General features: G+C 49.9%; 1 protein-coding gene across 10 annotated transcripts in view; it reads left to right on the top strand.

The window, feature by feature from the left end:
* TANC2 (tetratricopeptide repeat, ankyrin repeat and coiled-coil containing 2) overlaps window positions 1-18,429 on the top strand; it is a 176,478-nt gene that overhangs the window by 40,431 nt on the left and 117,618 nt on the right. For all 10 annotated transcript variants that reach the window (XM_052699455.1, XM_052699457.1, XM_052699462.1 and 7 more), the window contains 2 exons: window positions 7,817-7,879; window positions 10,967-11,066. In XM_052699455.1, coding sequence (XP_052555415.1) covers window positions 11,000-11,066 — 67 coding nt within the window. In that variant the 5' untranslated portion in view covers window positions 7,817-7,879; window positions 10,967-10,999. The remainder of the gene's footprint in view (window positions 1-7,816; window positions 7,880-10,966; window positions 11,067-18,429) is intronic.

Below are 18,429 nucleotides of genomic sequence, written 5' to 3'. Positions count from 1 at the left end.
GGTGGGAGCAGAGTGGGTGCTCAGGTGCATCTCTGAGTTCCACTTTTACTGTAATTCTAATTTTTAAAGTAACAAGTTGCTGATGTGTTTCATTTATGTATGTGCTTTTTTTTGTACTGGTGAATGCTGTGGTGGAGTGGTGTGGGTTCATACCTTTACTGTGCCAGTGGGACTTTGCTGAGCTCGAGCACTGAGCAGCAGTGCTGGCCTGGAGCTGCTGCTTCCTTTCCAGGTTCTGCTATGGAAGTGGTGATGTTGGAGCTGTTGGGTCTTCCAGTGGATGAGGTGAGCTTCAGGAAGGTCTGTTGTGATGGAGAGAAGTGATGCATGGATTTCTTCTGCGCTGAGCAAGGGGAGCACAGTGAGATGCAGTTGTTTGTGCCTGGTTGGTGTCCTGAAGGGAATTAGCAGGCAACAAATCACCCATGGATGGAATAAGCTTATAGCAGGAGGGCCCTCAGCTTAGAGCTGAAAGAGCAGTGTGAATATCAGTGCTGAAGCTGTTGCACTGTTCCTTTTTCCCATCCCTGACCTGCATGAGCATCTCCAGAAGGGAACAGCCGAGATCATAGAATGGCCTGGGTTGAAAAGGACCACAGTGCTCATTTGGTTCCAACCCCCTGCTGTGTGCAGGTCACCAACCAGCAGCCCAGGCTGCCCAGAGCCACATCCAGCCTGGCCTTGAATGCCTGCAGGGATGGGGCATCCACAGCCTCCTTGGGCAACCTGTGCCAGTGCCTCACCACTGTGCCTGAAGCACCTCCTGCAAATGGCACTGCCAGCTCAGCACAGTGCCACACTGCAGGGAATGCTGCCTCTTTGGGCAAGCTGTGCTGTAATCTCCACATTCCCCTGGCTCATAAGTGGTTTCTGCACCATTGTTTGCATTGTTTTGCTTAAAAAGCAGCAAACTTTGGAAAATGTGATATCCTTATCCAGTTTAGATGGAAGATAATCCAATCTAAGCACAACGCTGAATGTTAGATCATTTTTTCTCCTCCTGACTCAATCTTGTTTGAGAAGAAAGGCCTCCTGGTGCGGCTGGCAGCGCAGCAGCAGATGATGCTGTGCTTTCTGTAGCACGTCTCAATGCCATAGATGGGTTTCTATAGGAAATTTCCTCTGCCTGAGGAAATAGAATTTGTTTATTACTAGTCATTGTTCCAGAGTGAAATAAAGGTGCATGGAGGTGGTGGTGTCACAGCAGAGCAGTGGGGATGGGGATGTGCTGCTCTTTGCACCAAAGCTGGACGTGGGGATGTATCCCAGGAGGGAGCAGTTTCCTCCGACATGCTCTGTTTTGCAGATGGGGGGAGTGAAGAGGATGCTCCCTATCGTCAGCAGGCAGATGGTGACTGTCTGAGCTGCAGGATAGGATGTTCTTGATAAACACACATTGTTCCTATAGGCTTTGGGCCATCCGTGTGAATTGCCCGAGGTGCCTGCGTGGTTCCTAACTTTGGGCTCTGTTTGGGTAGGGGTAGATTTCAAGAGCCCCATTGGAAATAAGTAAACCTTGGGTTTGGGAAGTGCTGCTCGCTCCAATGCCATCGCTGTGGTTATTTGAGTGCTGCTGTCCATCTTCTGGCCATCCATCCAGCCAGCCCCATAACAGCTGCCTTCAGGGCAGACAGTTCTCCCAGTCAGATCTCAGTGGATTTGCACCTTGTGTGCCATGCCCATACATCTCCATACCTGCACGTATTGCCCACTGCAGGCTGGAATCGGAACCAGCTGCATTCTAATTTCAGCAAACTGAGCTGCCATGAGCAGGATGGAGCGGCTCTGGGCACATTGCAGCACTCAGTGTTCTCTCTGTACTCTGTAATTTCAAGTGTGCTCACACAACGGGTTCATTTATAGCTGCTTTTACTTTAAGCACATTGCTTAAGTAGTCAGACCTATTCTAAATAGCACTTACCTTTCGTCTTTGATGAACAATGTGTGTAAATGTGCCCTTTCCTTCAAGCACTTATCCATGTGTATGCTGTTCAGGGGCTGGGATGCTCTGAGTGCTTTGTCCCTGTGGTTTTCGTGCCCTCCTTTCCTATCTTTCTTGAAGGCCAACAGCTTTTGTGTTGGAGTGAAGGTGTGTGGCTGGGTGCTGCAGCTTCATTTGAGGAGCTGATAAGGCAGCAAATGTATGTGTCCCAATATGGTGTTACCAAAGGTGCTCACAGAAGGGGATGTGGGGATTTTGGGGCAGGAGCTGTGTCCTGAGGTACATAAGTTGTGGTTGAATGCTTCCAGGTTGGGTTAAGCATTGACCATTCTCTTGGAAATTCCCTTGTTCTGTGGGAGCCTTAGGGAACTGTGGAGTGGCTTTTTGAGTTCTTTGGCTCCAGGAGCTGAAATAAATCCACAAATAGCTGCTGCAGTGGCTGAAGGCATTCCATGCTGGAGGAAGCCTGTGCCCGTGAGTTTGTGCTGCGCTCCAGAAGAGGTCAAAGAAGACAAATAGAGTCCAGTTCTGCCCAGGGTGTGAATGCTACAGAGGGGCAAGGAAGGCAGATCTGGAGTGCGTGATGGTAGGGGATGAAATCTTCACTGCATGGTGATAGGGGCTGACCTGCTGGAGAGGAGCAGTGGGATTCCTGGTGGATGACAGGTTGCCCATGAGCCATCAGTGTGCCCTTGTGGCCAAGAAGGCCAATGGGATCCTGGGGTGCATTCAAAAGAACGTGGCCAGGAGGTTGACAGAGGTGATCCTCCCAATCTGCTCTGCCCTGGTGAAGCCACATTGGATGTACTGTGCCCAGTTCTGGGCTCCCCAGTTCCAAAAAGATAGGGATCTCTAGGAGGAGGGCCGCAGAGATGATGCAGGGCCTGGAGCATCTGTCCTATGAGGAAAGGCTGGGTGACCTGGGGCTGTTCAGCACGGGGAGAAGAAGACTGGAACGGGCTGCCCAGGGAGGTGATGGCTGTATCTTCAGCAGAGATGCTCAAGACCCATCTGGATGCCAGCCTGTTGTAGGGAACTGCTTTAGGGGAGGACTGGACTCGATGATCTCTGGAGGTCCCTTCCAACCCCTGCAGTTCTGTGACTCTGTTTCCATCCCCAGAATTCCCTGAGTGGGGACCTCCATCCTCCCCCCATGTCGTGCTGTGGGCTGTTGGCTTTGCTCTTCATGTTAAAGGCTGGCATCTATTAAAACGTTAGATAATTGCATTCTGTCTCCTGACCTTGAATGACTCTGCAAGGAAAATATTTGCCTTGGTGCATGCTGAGCGTACCCTGTAATGGGTGGTGGCATTGACATGCATGTTATGAGTGCTGCACTGAAAACAAGTAGTTAATAAATAGTGACCTGGGTAGGTACAGAGCAGAGGGGTGACCAGATAGGTTGTATTTAATGTTACTAAGCATGTTATGATAATGAGTGTCCGAAAGCATCAGAAAGGTGAGGATTTGCAGCAGCATTTGTGTAACAACAGAGCAGTGGCAGGTCAGACCCTCAAAGGGCTTTGCCAGTGCAGATCTTGGTGCTTTTGATCAATGTTATTAAGATGCTGAGATGATTGCTCCATCGATAGCTTGGAACTCTTTGTTAAGCAGGAAATAAAATGGAAGCTCGTTATAATTTTCATATGAAACCAAGAGTCTGAGCTTGTGAGATGGCACAATGCAAATGCAATCCTTTTCTTTTTTTAAGGTGCAAGAGGTGAACAGAACCATCCCATTTAAATATGGCCCGTTCTCTGATCCTTGTCATGGTTCTGTTGGAATCCTGATGCCTTCCCACATGATTTGCAGGGATGATTGTGAGGGAGCTGCTGCCAGCTGAGGCTGTGGCAAAGAGAACAGCAGCATAATGCCACTGCAGATCAGCCAGATGGGATCTGAATATGGACCGAGGTGCTGTGTTGGTTGTATGGTCACCTGTGCAATTCTTGATCTATCAATGCTATGTGCTCCTGTGTAGCAGATGCAGTAATTATGTGTAATTGCTTTCAATTAAAGAGTCAGAAGTTGAGAAGACAATGTTTATCAGGATGGAAACGAGCTTGTTTTCTGGGTGGGTCCCAATGCAGTTGGGTCATCCCTGCATTGCTATAGTTTGAGGGTCATTGTTGTTTCCCTGATCTTTGGTTTGTTGGATGATCCCCGTCATTAAAAAACCTAACAAAAAAAGCACGTGGAATCATAGAAACATTAAAAAAAGAAAAGTCTTGTGAGTTAGAGCTTGAATTGAGGCTGTTTCCTGTCGGTGTGTGCTTTGTTTCCAACACATTTGTATATGCAGAGCAGTGCTTGAGTTGAGAATGCCCTCTGAGCTCCCTTGATTTCCAGGCCAGCTGATGGCCCAACAGGAAGAGTAACCTGGTGTGAAGGTGGAAATCCCCATTCACAGAGCATTCCTTTCCAGCAGAGCAGGTCAGGCAGCATTGCTCAGATCGGTGTTGTTCCAGGTTCTTGCTGGGTTAGAATTCTGCATTAATGCTCTGCTGATAGAAGTGTGAGTTGGTAATTTCTCTGGGTTCATGTGACCAACAGCGTGTTTGTTGTAGAGGCTTCAAATTCAGTTAGCTTTGTGCCATTGCTGTCAGATGTTACCTGCTCCAGTGCAGTGTCTGCATAGATGATGGAGAAAGCTTTGCTCTGTTTGCTCTAGGAGGAACTGAAAGTCAGCCTTGCATTTCATCCCACTGAGGGTTTGCTCAGTCACGATGTTAAACACTTTAAATTATACAGTTGATGGTGTTTATCTCAATGCAGCAAACTTCTTAAGCCAGCAGGGACAGGGAGGTGATCGTCCCCCTCTGCTCAGCTCTTGTGAGGCCCCATCTGCAGCACTGCATCCAGGCCTGGAGCCCCCAGCACAGCAAGGATGTGGAGCTCTTGAAGCGGGTCCAGAGGAGGGCACTGAGATGATCAGAGGGCTGGAGCAGCTCTGCTGTGAGGAAAGGTTGGGGAACTGGGCTTGTTCAGCTTGGAGAAGAGAAAGCTCCAGGGAGACCTCATGGTGGCCTTCCAGTGCTTGAAGGGAGAGTATAAACAGGAGGGGAATGGCTGTTTGTGAGGGTGGATGGTGATAGGACAGGGGTAATGGTTTTAAAGTGAGACAGGAGAGGTTGAGGTTGGATATGAGGAGGAAGTTTTTGAGCCAGAGGGTGGTGAGGCACTGGCACAGGTTGCCCAAGGAGGCTGTGGATGCCCCATCCCTGCAGGCATTCAAGGCCAGGCTGGATGTGGCTCTGGGCAGCCTGGGCTGCTGGTTGGTGACCTGCACACAGCAGGGGGTTGGAACCAGGTGAGCACTGTGGTCCTTTTCAACCCAGGTCATTCTGTATTCTGTGATTACTGTTCTGCTGAAATCAAACCTCCTGCTCTCATGCAGTCTCTTGCTATGGCACTGCTTGATCGGCTCTGGGAGGCAGAAGGTGTTTTCTTGGCTCTCTGACCCTCAAGTCCTTTTCCCGTCACGGATTTCAGTTTGGCAGGAGGATGTTGCAGCTGGAATCAGTGTCACTGTGTCCCAATGGATGTGTTGCTCTTTGGGGTGGGTTGGAGCAGCACTGTGCCTGATGCTGTCAGCCACCAGTCCTGGTGCTGTTGTGATTGCTTTAAGCTGTCCTCGCAGCTGCTCCTGCGATCCTTCAGTTCAGTAGGAGCCCTTCTGTTGGGCAGTCTGTTCACTTAGGTTTTGCTTTGTGCATTCATTCCCTGCTGTGTTGGGGTATACATGGAAACTGGGATGACCTGTGACCACATACATATGTACACGTGTTCAGGTTGGACATTAGGAAGAAGTTCTAAGAGCAGTCAGGTGCTGGCATGAGCTGCCCAGGGAGGTGGGGGGTCTCCTATTTAATGCCTGTGTCAGTGATCGTGATGAGGGGATTGAGTGCACCCTCAGTAAGTTCACAGACTTATTTCCTTCAAGTGGGGAGGCAGTGCTGATCTGCCTGAGGGGAGAAAGGCACTGCAGAGAGACTTGGGTAGACCGGGTTGATGGGCTGAGGCAAACTGTATGAGTTTCAATAGGGCCAAGTGTCGGGTCCTGCGTTTTGGTCACAACAACCCCAGGCAACCCTACAGGCTTGGGGAGGAGTTCCCTGATGGAAAGGGACCTTGGTGTGCTGATGGCTGAATGTGAGGCCGATGGCGTCCTGGCTTGGATCAGGGATGGTGAGCAGGACTGTAGGAGTCATCCTGCCCCGTTCTTGGCACTGGTGAGGCCTCACCTGGAGTTGTGTGTTCAGTTTTGGGCAGCTCAGAACAGCAAGGAATGGAGGTGCTGGAGCAGGTCGAAAGAAGGGCAACAAGGCTGTGAAGGGCTTGGAGAATATGGCCTATGAGGAGAGGTTGAAGCAACTGGGGCTGTTTGGCCTGGGGAAGAGGAGGCTGAGGGGAGAACTGTCTGAAAGGTGACTGCAGTGAGATTGGGTTGGTCTCTTCTCACTGGTGACGGGATGAGGGGAAATGGCCTCAAGTTGCACCAGGGGAAGGTTTAGGTTGGATGTCAGGAAAAAACTTCTTTACAGTGTGAAGCACTGGAATGGGCTGCCCAGGGGGGTGGTGGAGTCAGCATCCCCGGATGTGTTCACAAAGCACCTGGATGTGCTGCTCAGGGCCGTGGGTTAGCAGAGGGTTGTGAGCTGGGGGAGTATGGAGAGGTTGCAGTTGGACTTGAGGGTCTTTTCCAACCTGAGCAGTTCTGTGATTCTACACTAAGAAGGGCTGTGTGCTGAGGAGTGATTTGAAGCTGGGTGCTGGAATGTGAGGTGAAGCTGATCCCTACTGGTTGCCTTTGAAGCTCATGCAGTCATTGCGTGCACAGATGTAACCATTTGGGTCTGCAGGTCGCCTGCTTTGTACTGCAGGTACTGAATCATCTCAGCCCAATGTGCTGAGGCCCAGTGCTTCTACCTCTCAGCTTGTTGGCTCCTTGGCTTTGCAGCATCAATAACAGCTGTGTGTGTTTCAATAGCATTTCCTCGTCTTCGTAAGTTTGGTGGGCGCATTGCATCCTTACAGTTAGAATAGTTGTAACACTGATTCTGTAACAGTTTGTATGTTGCTGTCTGGATATATTTGTTGAGATACAGCACTACCATGCAGTGGGATTTATGAATATAATTACAGGGTTAAAGGCATTAAAAGATTCAAAGCACTTTAACGACATTCAGTTTTCATTGACAGCCCTTTCATTGCTGCTGCATTCACATGAAGATTTCTAATGCAGTAATAGGAGCAGTGAAAGCTCAGCGTGTGGATAGGATGGGACATTCTGGATTGCTTTGCAAGCTCCATCTCACTGCCCAGCTGCTTTCTGCTCTTTGTTTTATGGAGCATCACATAAAGGGAGAGTCATTGAGATAGGCACTGCCAGCAGAGGGGCACGCATGGCACTGCTGCAGTGGTGCTCTGATCTTTCTCAGTGAGCAAAATACGTGTGGCACAGCTCCTTGCAGCTGAGCTTTGTATGTGTGTGAAGGTGGAGCATAGGGCCAAGAGCCCAATTCTCCATTGGAGGCACTCGTGTCCATCTGAGGCTGGAGCTGCTTAGGGTGCTGGTGGAGAAATGCTGGAAGCAATAGGCTGCCTTCTGGCATTCCATTATGGGATGTACATTGAGGGAAAACACGGTCTGCTTTTCTGCTCTGCTCACTTGAAAGGTGCTGAGGGGGGAGAATCAGGTGAGCAAAATGTCTGCAGGCTCACAGAGATGGAGATGCGTGAACGCGGGCTGTGATTGTGGTGGTGCTGCTCTGAGAGCTGTGGGTTCATTGTAGGCTGAGATCCTTCACTTTGATGCACACAGTACTGTGTTGAGAAGATGCTGCTAAGTTCTGTTTGTTTCTTTTCTTTCAGGACTTGTGGTGCATGGAGGAAGACGCGCTTTCCTAGAGATTTAATTTATCTAGACATACCAAGGTAAGAGAATTTTTTACCTACCATATTGTTTGGTTTTTTTTCTGTAATTTAATTGCTCAAATAGAAGGAAAGCCCTCCTCGGTTCTCTCATCTCTACACTCATGTCTAATCACCTGTAATGGTGATGAGGTGGGCTTTGCAATGTGGAGCAGTTTCTTGAACGACAGCAGGATTTCTGGCTGCTCCACGCCGTGACTCTGAGCTGCAGTGCTGATGGTTCAGGTGGGGAACCCCTCTGTCCTTCCTGGTGCTGGAGAAAACCAGCAGAGAGGGTACGAAGATGATGCAGGGCCTGGAGCATCTCCCTGTACAGCACTCAGTGCAGTGTGTGGCACTCAGCTCCTCCTGCAGCATCACAGCAGTGCTGCTCTGCCCGCCCTCCTGGCACGCCATCTCTCTAAACCTTCTCTTGGATTTCAGGGCAATCGAAAATCAGAGCATAGGTTGAACATGGAATGATTGGAGGAGTGCAGGTTTCATCCTTGCAGCTGTTGGGATGAGTGTGGAGCAGATTTCTGTACTCAGTGATGTTACACTTGGGGGTCAATTTATGAAGGACCAACCCTGTTTGTGTTGTGTGTTTTCCTTTTAGCTTTCAGTTCTTTCATCCTGTAATAATGAACTTTAGAATCTCTCTCTTCTTTCTTTTTTTGGGGGAGGGCCTCGATATCTGCTCCTCCTCGAAGTCTGAACGCTCTTAGCATGGCAAGCTATTAACTAATTGGTGAAAGGTTCCTTTTTGTTCATAAAAACATTAACTTAGCATTAACATGTTGTTAAATCTTGAGAGCTAATATTCGTAGAGACAGTTTTGGTGTGTTAATATACACTTAGTATACACACATTAATTTCTCAGGCAGTGAGTTCAGCTTTCTGCGTGCTTTGTGGCCACGAGGGCTTGCTTTGCAAAGCTTTGTCTCACCTTTCATGAGCAATGCAAGCAGAAGTGAAGCAGCAGGAGGAAATGCCTGTTGCACTGAAGCAGACTTTGTTACAGAGTGTTTGAACTGCATCTGCACTGAGATTGGGTGCAGCAAAGGACGCACGCATCTTCTGAGTTCTGGCAATGGCCATTTCTTGATCTTCTGACACTGTTTGCAAACATAAAATATGTCTTTTGCTTTCCCCCACCCCCATCTGTATGAATACAGTGCATTCAGAGTTTTTTCTAGATAGCATTCATCAACTTTTGCTGGATATTATTAAGGTTTCAGGAATAAATTCTGCCACTGCTGTGGTGTGAGCTGCTGGGATGCCAGATCTGCCACAGAGGTGTCCTTGTTCACTTAGCTGGGGCAAACAGAATTCACTTCAGTTTGGAAATCCAATGTCTGCTGGGCAGAATCTGTCCCTCACATCTCAGGAAAGAAGTGAAAATTAATTCTGTAGGCCCTGATAATGTGCAGCCCCCCAAAACACTTGAGTGATCAGATGTCATCCAGTGAGGGCTGGGATGCTGCAGCGCTGTCTGTAGGGCACGGTATGGAGCTGTGGCAGGGATGTGGGCTGAGCCTGCTGCTGAGGGCCTTCCTTACCACCTGTGGGGGCCTCTGGGGTTCCTCTGAGGCCTCAGGGTGAGCTCTGAATGCATGGACCTGGTCCCTAAGGCGCCAGGATGGGCAGCTGAAGGTCTGAAAGCAAAGCAACCACTCGTCCTGCACCAGATGCTTCTTCAGAGTGAGTTTATGAAGCCTCCACAGAAGCACTGGGCAGAGGGTTCAGTAATTCCATCACATCAAGGCTAAAGGTGAACACTGTTAGCAAACCTTCCTCCTCACCTTTGGCATTGTTCAGCCTCAGTCCAGTTGGCTCCATCAGCGTAATTAGATTAATTATGTTGTTCCTCATCTCTGCTGCCGCAGCTCCGCCAGCTTCTGTTCTCAGCTGGAGCAGACCTGGGTGCATCCCGGCTCCTCCTGCAGCTCTCCCTCCTCTGAAGGAGCTTCCAGGCTCTGCTCTGCCTGCTGCCTTTCACTCTGCCCACCCTCATAAGGCTTCTGCATGAAAATATTCTCTGACCATAAGAAAAAAGCAAGCAGTAAGCATAGCAGCTTGGTCTCAGAGCAGAGCTGCTGCTGCTTGCTTGATGCATTCACCCCTTTCACATCCTCCTTTATAGAATCTATGGTGCTTTTAGCATCGGATCCACAGTCATTTCAGAGCTGGGCAGTTATTCAGACAGCAGCAGGAGCTGTTTGCTGCCTTCTTCTTGTCTTACTCAAAGCCTCAATAAATAAATTTGGGTTGGTGGGGTGTTGGAAGGGCTGTAATGTTATCACCTTCCAAAATAAATACTGCTGTGTGTTCAGCTGTCTGCTCTACATTCAGTGCCTCCTTCATGTTTTCCTCTTCTGCTGTTGCATGGAGAGCCTTAGGTGAAAAAGTTCTTTATTGGAGCAGCTGATGGGTGGAAAAGAAATGCTGCTGCTGTGTCCCAGCTAATAACATTCAGACACATGTACCCCAAAATCTGTGTTGGTGTGGTTGTGTGAAAGGAGCATGCGCTGGCTTTTAACCATTCACAGAAGGCTCTTTGAATGGCGTATTCCACTGTGAAGATGCCTCACAATATTGGGTGACTGTGCAGTAACTCTGGATGGCGTTCACTGAGCATCCTCCAAGAATCTCACCTTGTTAAAGACAAAATATTGTGATATAGACGAATGTGTTACCTTTGAAGTGTGGAACGCTTGTGTACAGCAGAGCAAAGTGCTGCCGCATTGCATGTCCCAATCAAAGGCTCTTTGCTGTTGTTCTGCTCCAGCCTGGAGCTGCCACTGCAGTTTTGATGGCTTACCTGCCTTAGCAAAGTGGAATGAGCTGTCAGTGCTGTGAGCCCAGCAGCTCGTCCTGCCATCTCCAATGGCACAGAGGCAGCACGCTCAGCTGCAGGGAGGTCTGCAGTTGTGTGCATCATTTCACTCTGAGCTTGGGCTGCCCCTTCATGACCACATACCCAGCTCTCAGAGCAGTCTGACGGCCGCCCATCACTCACTGGCAGTGCTTTCTTACAGCTTTCCCCCATGTTTTCCCACTGACCAAAACTCAAGTGCTGATCTGTTGCCTGTGTTCTCTCTCCTTATGCAGGCTGTGGGATCCGCGCGGCGGGACGGCATCGCCATGTTTCGGAACAGCCTCAAGATGCTCCTTACAGGAGGGAAATCGAACCGCAAAAACAGGTCCAGTGGTAAGTGAGCTCCTCACGTGTGTCCTGCTGGCAGTGCTCCTTTCGTGTTGTGTGAGCTGCTTTCACTGGGCCCTTGGATCTTGTTAATGAAGGGATGCATCGGTTGGTGATGCGGTGGACTCAACACATCGTTGCGGGTCGTCGTGGTGCCACGTTGTGATGTGCTGCTATAAAACACTGCAAGCAAACCACGTCCACTTTCATTGCAGAGATAAGGTGCAGAGAAAGATCCCAGTTACACATCAGCAACACTTGTGGCAGCGTTAGCAGTTCTCTGTTCTGAGAAACAAAGATGAGGGGAGTGGAGAAATGGAAAAAGATGGAATTAAGGAAAAAGTGTCCATCTTCTGCCCATCTCCGTGCTGCAGCATCCCAGGAGCACTGCTTGCTCCTTGTCCTGCTCCATCCAGGTGGGAGCTTAGCTGAGGTTGTAGTCGTGGAGCAAAGCATTGCAAGAAATAATTGTGCTTCATAAGTATTCTTGTTGAGCTTTCGTAGTTCCTTCCAAAAATGGATTGCTGGCAGCGTAAGAGCTTTGAATTAGTTCTTCCATTCTCCTTTGTGAAGCCATCTGGCAGCACACTTGGAGTATTTTGGGATGGATTGTTGGTTCGTGCTTGTGTCTGTGTAAATAGCATAGCTGTGTATTCTGTGGGAAACCACAAGAGAACATGCAGAGATGCAGTGGTGATAAACGCAATGGGAAAAACAAACCAAACAATCCCCTCCTTTCCCTTGGCTGAAATGATTTAATATATGCTTCTGATGAATACTGGTTCTGATATATACATCTGATTTCCCCTGGTTTCAATATCTTCTCGGCCAGGTTTGATTTGGGAAGGAGAATTGTGGCATCCAGGTCACTTTGGGCTGCAGACGTTTGCTGGGAGCAGCTTTAGCAGTGCGTGGTGCTGCTCACTCCCTTGCTCTCCTGGTTGCACTCCGTGTGTATCTCTTACAATGGGAAAAGCTCTGTTTGCAAATAGCCCCGATGTGACCATAGGCCACAGGAACACTTTGTTGTTCCCTGCTTTTCTGAGGCAGGTTCTGTGTCCTTGGGTTTGCTTCAGTTCCGCCTCTGGTTGCAAGGTGCCCAACCAGGGGGCTGTGTGGGCTTTGGAGGTCACACTGCCCCATGGCCCTGGTGATTTGTAGTTATTTTCTTGTTCTTGTTCCTTGTGAGCAGAGCAGAGAGAAAAACACGTTCCTGGAAAGCACTATGGTGGGGTTTTCCAACAGGTGGACCTTTCTGTAATGCCCTGTGTCACACACCTTGCTGTGGTTCTGCCTTTGAAATGCGTTACTTTACTGAGAAATGCTCTTCAGCTTTCCTTTGGGGAGGAGAGGGAATTAAGAAAAGGCAAACATGATGTTTCTGAGGATGAGTGGTAGCTTATCAAAGCACAGCATCGTGGGATCGTGTGTGCAGAGCCCTGTGTGCCACGCAGTGCTGTAAGCATGGGGCAATGGGAGCTGCACCCATCACTGGGAGCCCAGAGCAGGCTCTGCATCCCGTGTCACCATTTAGGGACTCAGCTCTGCTCGTTGGGTCTCTCATCCCATAGGAAGGTTGGAAATGGGGTGGGCAAGGGGGCAGCTCCCTGCTTTGTTGTGTGGGGACGGATGGAGCTGCAGTGTGCGCGTCTGTTTCACCTGCTCTGCTCCTTTGGCATCGCAGAAGCCTTTGAAGCAAAATGTGACTGTGGTGATGTTTTTTTCTCTTGTGGAACCCAGGGAGCGCAGTGCCTTTGCAGCTCCTCCTCCAGGCAGCTGCTTTACTTTGCAGTGATGCAGCCAGAGTTGCTGAGGCCAGGCTGGCAGCCCTGTGCATTGTGCCGTGGTCGTGATGCTGGATGATTAAAAGTATAGCAGTGATGGTAACAGTGAAATGCCCCCATAGCATACCTCCTCCATAAACTGCTCCTCTGTAGAGCTGTTTGAGGCTTATTTCAACTCCTGTGTGTTTTCTTCTTTGCTGCTCTTTGTGGTATTGTGGCTCAGGAGTGCACAAAGTATTCATAGAAGGGAAGTGTCAGTGGCATCTATGTGAATGTACATGGTGTGCAGTGATACCTGTGAAAAGCAATGAACTTCTGCTGCAGCACACGTCCCATGGTTCATTTTGCACAAAGCAGTGCTGTGCACGACCACCTGTGCATGCATTTGTGCACGTATTCTACAGGTGCAGTTCTTTCTTCCCTCCCTTTTCATCGAAAGAGTTTGTATCCAAATATTCGTTCTTTTCTTTTCCCAGTGCAAAAGGAATGAGAAAATGTAAGGAGGGAATCATCTGACCTGCTGCATTTTTCAGCTCCGCACCTGGCAGGGAGGTGTGATGTGTTTGGTCTCCACTGATGGCATTTGTGTGACACAGATGAGAGTGGAGGAGCGGTGAGCACTGCATGGGGCCGTTCCACTGCAGCTGCTGGGAGCTGCATTCCCTCAGGGCAATTCCCACCTGTTTTTCTTTCCTCTGGTCATCCCCACGTGCTTTTGCAGACATGTTCCTGCGTGCTGCTTTTATCTGAGCTTTATCTCTGGGTTGATCTGCAGGTCGGTCAGCCTGCTCTCCAGCTCTGCCCTGCCCTCCTGCAGCCCTTCATCACTGCAGGGTTGGCTGTGAGCTGGATTCAATGGTGTCCGCTCAGAGCTGCAGGGCCAATTAGCTGCCTTCATTGCATTCTTTTTGCCAGGACAGCCCCCAGTGGAGAGCACTGAGTGCACTCAGCAGAGCTCACAGCCTTTGCTGCATGCATGCACAAGCTTTGGTTTCAGGCAGGAATGAGCAAGACTGGGCCAGAGGGGGCTGGGGGCTGAGCCTGGCTCTGGAGCTGCTGTTCCTTACTGAGATAGGACAGAAAGAGGCTGGGCAGTGCTGGGATGCTCTGCTTTCCCTCCCACACAGTGCTCACTGCTGCTGCATTCATCAGTGCTCACAAAGGAGCTGGGTGTTGTGCAAAGTTTTGGAAATACTTTTGAATTCCTTTCTAGATCCTTTTTTTTTTTTTTAAATATCAATAAGGTATTTTTACAGAGCAAACTGTTCTGTTGCGTTTTGCCTTCTGAGCACTGCTGAGTGCTGTGCTGTGCTGGAGCCTTTAAAGCACAGGAATGACCCCTTCATGCTGGTCTGTGTTGCAGGGAAGCTGCAACGTGGCCGTTCTGCCCTGGAGCACCCCGTCCATCCCCAGGGCCGGATGGAAAAGGCTGGAGGAGTGCACACCAGTGGTGTCATGGGTCTGGGGGAGGCAGAGCGAGGGTGGTGGGAGCTGTGCCTGTGTTGCAGTGCTCAGAGAGGGGTGTGGGGTTGGGGTGTTGGTCCTCCTCCTCTCCTCCCAGCATGGCTTTACATGCTGTGTGCACCCAATAAAAGTGCACTGCTAGGAGGAGACCGACAGAGAGCAGTGCTGAATTTAGGAAGGAGAGGAGATGCTCCGTGCTCCAGGTGTTGTCTCTTTAATGATAGCAGGCGGAAACCTTCCCTGCAGGCTGTGCTGTGGGTTTCCATCTGTGGAACAGGGATGGGACCTCAGCCCTCTGCATCCATCCGTGTGGCACAGCAGCAGTTGGGTTGCAGAATGGCTGCGTTGCATGCAGTGCGTGTCCACGTGTGGGGCTTCACAACAAAGTGTGGCATTCTGCAAAGCAGCTTGGGGGTCTGCTCTGAAATTAAGAGGTCCTGTGGGCCTGGGGGAGGAAATAGAGCACGATGGGCAAAATAACAGGTGTATATGCTGTGCGGTTTTGGCTGTAGGCAGGATTTTGTGGGGATAGCATGGAATTCTGGCTATAGCCAGGAGGGTGGTGAGGCACTGGAACGGGTTGCCCAAGGAGGCTGTGGATGCCCCATCCCTGCAGGCGTTCAAGGCCAGGCTGGATGTGGCTCTGGGCAGCCTGGGCTGCTGGTTGGTGACCTGCACACAGCAGGGAGTTGGAACCAGATGAGCACTGTGGTCCTTTTCAACCCAGGCCATTCTGTGATTCTGTGATGGTACAGCTGATGTTTAGCTTTCTGTGCTGGAGCAAGCCTGGTCCCAGCCCTCGTGTCACAACAGACTTTGTTCCCTGTGCTCCAGTCTCACTTTTAAGTTAAGGAGTCAATCCAATCCATACAAATGCAGGTACTGTGTGATAGCAGCAAACCAGACGTGATGCATTTCATCTTTCCAGGAACGCACTGAATATTAAATGCTCGTAAATAAATGGGTGTAAAATCATCGTGCAGGTGTTGAACAGCTCTGTCCTGTTGTGTTCCTCCACTGAACGCACATCTGTTCCTGTGCAGTCATTGTTGGAGTGGTGTAAATAAGCAGACACCTCTCTGTGTGTCATAGGAGCAATGAAAAGTACAACAGAGGAAGGTTGGTGCCAAACACCAGCACTGCATTCCTGTTCTTCTTCAGTGCTGGAACTGTAATTTCTCCTTGCCTTGAAGCAGTCTGCATGGATTTCAGATTAATAGATGTCAGTTGTGGAAAGCCTCAGGTCATTTCCTTCACTAATTAGCTGCTGAATTTTCACATCACGTGGTTCAGCAGTGAGATTCCCCAGGTGATAAAGGCACTGATGGACAAACTGGGTGCCACTTTTCTCGCCCTTTGCTGTGCCCCATTGGGGAACAAAGGGGTAGCTGAGCCCAGTTCCCCTCTCTGCAGGGTTGTGTTCTTTCCCAGTGCCTTTGCGCAGCTTTTGGTGCTCGCTTCATCTTTCTGGAGTTCCCCAGGGATCTGTGAAAGGTTTTTGCTTTAACATCAGAGTAGGTTCAGCATGAGAACTGTGTTTTAACAGCAGTGTATCACACTTTATGCAGTCATGGAATGCGTTGGGTTGGAAGGAAGCTCAGGGATGACCAAGTTCCAGCCCCACTGCTGCAGGCAGGGCTGCCAAGTGGCACATTGAGCTCTGCATCACATTGCACAGGGCCCCATCCATCCAAGTGGCCATGAACACCTCCAGCCTCAATGCAACGTAGGTAATATAAAGAGCATGGAAATAAAGCTTTGGAGCGTTGAGTGGCAGAGCGTGGAGCAACTTCTGCAACATAGAAATTGTGTTTTTCCATATGTGAGCAAGGGGAGGAAGGTGATTCTGGGCATCACTGGGTTGTGAGAAGATGCTACAGACAGAGAGTTCACTGCTGTGTGCATAGAGGAGCTGCCATGCGTTGTGAAACCTCATGGTGCAGAGCAAAGCTCTCGTCTGATTGCTTCCTTTTGTGTTTCAACTTCCAGATTTGGTGGTGAAAGTCAAGGTGAGGCTGTGGCTGGGTGCTTGAGGTTCCTATTGGGTATTACTTTGCTGAATTTAATTCCCCACGTGTTTGGTTTCCCTGCTGCCCAGTTGTAAGCTAAGCAGCAGGCAATAGAGAGGAAATTGGATGGGCTATGCTGAGAGCTGTGCTGCAAGGAGAGCTGCGTGGGTTCCTTGGCTGCCAGGTGAGCAGATGCTGCATCCCAGGGCTGTTCTGCTGGGGGTTGGGAAGCACACAGCCCCCAATGGACACTGCTGTGACAGTGGTGGGAGGCAGCTTTAAAGAACACAAGTCAGGCCTATGGCTGAGCAAGTGTGAGGCTTCCCAGTACTGCAGAGTATTGAATTAAGCACTGAAATTAAAACATCTGCAAGTCTCATAACCTTTTGTTTGAAGGAAAGATTGGTATGAGCACCGGTTTGGTGCTCTGGGTGCACAGTATTTGGGGACGTCAGCTACTTCTGTGCTGGCTGCAAGCGTTTCCTCCTGCAATAGGACCCTCTTGGTGAATTACTTCTATTTCTCTGATAGATGCAGCAGTGTGTTGCTGTGAGCACTGCACTGAGCTGCTGCCCGGGGCCAGCATCACCATGGCAAGGATGTGTGACCACTCTGTGCTGCATTGCACACACAAAGCCAGGTTTCTGGGGGGGATGGAGAGCCTCCTTCTCTGTGGTTCTGTGTGTTGTGTGGAGCTGGGTCCTTACAAGCATGGGATCACTGCGTGGTTGGATCAGAAGGGACCTTACAGGCCATGCAGTCCCACCTGTGCCATGGGCTGGGTGCCCCCAGCTCAGCCTGCCCTGCTCCCATCAGGGGTGGACGCCCCTTTCTGCAGGGCTGTCCCCATCCCTCCATCCCAGAGCTTTGTTCCAGGCATCATTCCTGCTTTTATCCTTATTCTGCTGACGTGCAGAGCAGTGCTCTCCCATCCGAGCTCTGAGAGCTGGGCACCACGAGCCCCCTGGCTCCCTCCCAACTCAGGATGTCCTCTATTTCTAAGACACCAGATCTCCTTGTGCATCTCCTCCCTTCAGCATCACGCAGTCACTGCAGCCCCAGTGCAGCTCTGCTCTTTGCAAAACCACAACTTCAAGTGCATCTTTGGGATTTCATTCTGCTAAGCGAGCGTCGCTGTGATGCATTGGGAACCCAAAATCAGTGCTGGTGAATTGCTCTCTAATGCCATTATTATATTTTTTAATTGGAGTCGAACTTGCCCTTCTTTTTTTCCCCCTTTTTTTCCTTCAGAAGGATGAAGTATCCAGTAGTTACTTTACACTTAATGGAAGGACTCTTTTAAGAGGATTGATTTCTTTGAAGCTCTGTGCTTCTGAGAAGTTCCTCATCTGAAGAGTTTCTCTCACATCTTTGTCTCTCCCCGAGAAATTTTTGTAGCATGGAATATATTTGGAGATAACTGATGGATAATCCCCTGTCTGTTCTCATTGCAGATAGCCCACGGACAGACAGATGGACCTCTGGTCCATTCTTGCAGTAGGAAGTGAAGGTCATGGATCACTTCATGCTTCAAAAGGAGCAGTTAATTTATATTTGAATTTTCTTGTGGCTAACAGTGAAAAGGTGAACAGGGATTTCTGCTTGCATTGCCTGCACGCTGATCTGCTTTCAGTGTCCATTGGAACGCTGTCACTGGTAGCACAAGGACATTCATGTGTTTATTCCTCAGGTTGTTCTTGTCCTGAGCAGGAGTCAAACTGAACTGTACGTTTACAAAGCTCTTGTTATCAAGCAGTAGAAGGCAGCAGCGTTCCATGATGTTGCACATGTGCCTGCCCTTGTGCAGCACTCCAGCTGGGGCATCACAGGGCAGGGAAATGGGGGCTGTCCCTCCTCACCCCACTGCTGCTGCACATTGCTGGCTGCTGTTTGCTCTGTCAGCTGCCAGGACCCTCAGGGGTCCCAGCAGGGGTTTGAAATCAGGGAGTTCTCCCAGTTTTGCATACTGGGATTAGTCTGAGTGCAGCACCTCGCACTTTGCCACGTTGACCCTGGTGAAAGGTGGGCCCTCGTGAACCTGGAGTTGGTCAGGGTCTCTCTGGATGGCATCCCTCCCTTCTGCTGTATCATCTGCACCGCTTGGCTCCTGTC

This window comes from Tympanuchus pallidicinctus, unplaced genomic scaffold (assembly GCF_026119805.1).
Source record: "Tympanuchus pallidicinctus isolate F22 unplaced genomic scaffold, pur_lepc_1.0 scaffold37, whole genome shotgun sequence".
Taxonomy (NCBI): domain Eukaryota; kingdom Metazoa; phylum Chordata; class Aves; order Galliformes; family Phasianidae; genus Tympanuchus; species Tympanuchus pallidicinctus.
The sequence above is the reverse complement of the archived record's forward strand: the minus strand, read 5'-3'. Positions and strand labels throughout refer to the sequence as shown.